At 47.6% G+C, this 2,500-nt stretch overlaps 1 protein-coding gene across 1 annotated transcript in view; it reads left to right on the top strand.

Moving 5' to 3' along the window:
* LOC123992514 (1-phosphatidylinositol 4,5-bisphosphate phosphodiesterase eta-1-like) overlaps positions 1 to 2,500 on the top strand; it is a 195,280-nt gene that overhangs the window by 87,525 nt on the left and 105,255 nt on the right. Inside the window, exon 3 of the mRNA XM_046293711.1 lies at positions 1,577 to 1,723. Coding sequence (XP_046149667.1) covers positions 1,577 to 1,723 — 147 coding nt within the window. The remainder of the gene's footprint in view (positions 1 to 1,576; positions 1,724 to 2,500) is intronic.

Below are 2,500 nucleotides of genomic sequence, written 5' to 3'. Positions count from 1 at the left end.
CTCTCTCTCTCTCTCTCTCTCTCTCTCTCTCTCTCTCTCTCTCTCTCTCTCTCTCTCTCTCTCTCTCTCCCTCTCTGTCTCTCTCCCTCTCTGTCTCTCTCCCTCTCTGTCTCTCTCTCTCTCTGTCTCTCTCTCTCTCTCCCTCTCTCTCTCTCTCTCTCTCTCTCTCTCTCTCTCTCTCTCTCTCTCTCTCTCTCTGAACTGTTGTGAGGAGCTAGGTGAACTAGACCTGGTTGTGAGGAACTAGGTGAACTAGACCTGGTTGTGAGGAACTAGGTGAACTAGACCTGGTTTTGAGGAACTAGGTGAGGAACTAGATCAACTAGACCTGGTTGTGAGGAACTAGGTGAGGAACTAGGTGAACTAGACCTGTCTGTGAAGAACTAGGTGAACTAGACCTGGCTGTGAGGAACTAGGTGAGGAACTAGGTGAACTAGACCTGGATGTGAAGAACTAGGTGAGGAACTAGGTGAACTAGACCTGGCTGTGAGGAACTAGGTGAACTAGACCTGGCTGTAAGGAACTAGGTGAGGAACTAGGTGAAATAGACCTGGCTGTGAGGAACTAGGTGAGGAACTAGGTGAACTAGACCTGGTTGTGAGGAAGTAGGTGAACTAGACCTGGTTGTGAGGAACTAGGTGAGGAACTAGGTGAACTAGCTCTGGTTGTGAGGAACTAGGTGAACTAGACCTGGCTGTGAGGAACTAGGTGAACTAGCTCTGGTTGTGAGGATTAGGTGAGGAACTAGGTGAACTAGACCTGGCTGTGAGGAACTAGGTGAACTAGACCTGGCTGTAAGGAACTAGGTAAGGAACTAGGTGAACTAGACCTGGCTGTGAGGAACTAGGTGAACTAGACCTGGCTGTGAGGAACTAGGTGAGGAACTAGGTGAACTAGACCTGGCTGTGAGGAACTAGGTGAACTAGCTCTGGTTGTGAGGATTAGGTGAGGAACTAGGTGAACTAGACCTGGCTGTGAGGAACTAGGTGAACTAGACCTGGCTCTGAGGAACTAGGTGAACTAGACCTGGCTGTGAGGAACTAGGTGAACTAGCTCTGGTTGTGAGGATTAGGTGAGGAACTAGGTGAACTAGACCTGGCTGTGAGGAACTAGGTGAACTAGACCTGGCTCTGAGGAACTAGGTGAACTAGACCTGGTTGTGAGGAACTAGGTGAGGAACTAGGTGAACTAGACCTGGTTGTGAGGAACTAGGTGAACTAGCCCTTTGTTTTGTCAGCCTCATCTCTGTTTCCCATCCTGATTCTGGCCCAGATCATCCCAGATCATCCCAGTTCAGCCCAGATCATCCCAGATCATCCCAGATCATCCCAGTGCAGCCCAGACCATCCCAGATCATCCCAGTTCAGCCCAGATCATCCCAGATCATCCCAGTTCAGCCCAGATCATCCCAGATCATCCCAGATCATCCCAGTTCAACCCAGATCATCCCAGATCATCCCAGTTCAGCCCAGATCAGCCCAGATCAGAATCCTCAAGCAGTATTAATGACTCTTCAGTGTTTTTTTTGTCATGGTGCGCTATTGACGTCTGTGTTTGCGTCTCTGTCTCTCTGCAGTGGAGCGATGTATGAGTGCCATGCAGTCGGGGACACAGATGGTGAAGTTGAAGGCAGGTTCCAAGGGGCTGGTGAGACTGTTCTACCTGGACGAACATCGCTCATGCATCCGATGGAGACCCTCACGCAAGAGCGAGAAGGCCAAGAGTGAGTACACACACGTTACTGATTCCTACACGCCATCTCTCACCCGTAACTGCTATCTCTTCCCATAACAGAGACACAACAATTAGGCAACATCAGAGCAATATAGACAATTCAAATCAAATCAAATTGTATTGGTCACATACACATGGTTAGCAGATGTTAGTGTGAGTGTAGCGAAATGCATGTGCTTCTAGTTCCGACAGTGCAGTAATATCTAACAAGTAATCCAACAAATTCACAACGACTACCTTATACACACAATGTAAGGGGATGGAATAAGAATATGTACATATATATATATTTATGGATGAGCGATGGCCGTGTGGCATAGGCAAGATGCAATAGATGGTATAAAATACAGTACATACATATGAGAGAGTTGGATATGTAAACATGATTAAAGTGGCATTATTTAATGTGACTAGAGATACCATTGTTAAATCCATTTATTAAAGTGGCCAGTGATTTGAGTCTGTATGTTGGCATCAGCCTCTCTATGTTAATGATGGTTATTTTACAGTCTTGATGGCCTTGAGATAAAAGCTGTTTTTCAGTCTCAAACGGTCACAGATTTGATGCACCTGTACTGACCTCACCTTCTGGATGATAGCGGGGTGAACAGGTCGTGGCTCGTGTGGTTGTTGTCCTTGACGATCCTTTTGACCTTTCTGTGACATTGGGTGCTGTAGGTGTCATGGAGGGCAGGTAGTTGTGCAGACCGCACTACCCTCTGGAGAGCCTTACGGTTATGGGCGGAGCAGTTTCCGTACCAGGCGG

This window comes from Oncorhynchus gorbuscha, linkage group LG13, assembly GCF_021184085.1.
Source record: "Oncorhynchus gorbuscha isolate QuinsamMale2020 ecotype Even-year linkage group LG13, OgorEven_v1.0, whole genome shotgun sequence".
Taxonomy (NCBI): domain Eukaryota; kingdom Metazoa; phylum Chordata; class Actinopteri; order Salmoniformes; family Salmonidae; genus Oncorhynchus; species Oncorhynchus gorbuscha.
This window is presented reverse-complemented; position numbering and strand designations above follow the sequence as displayed.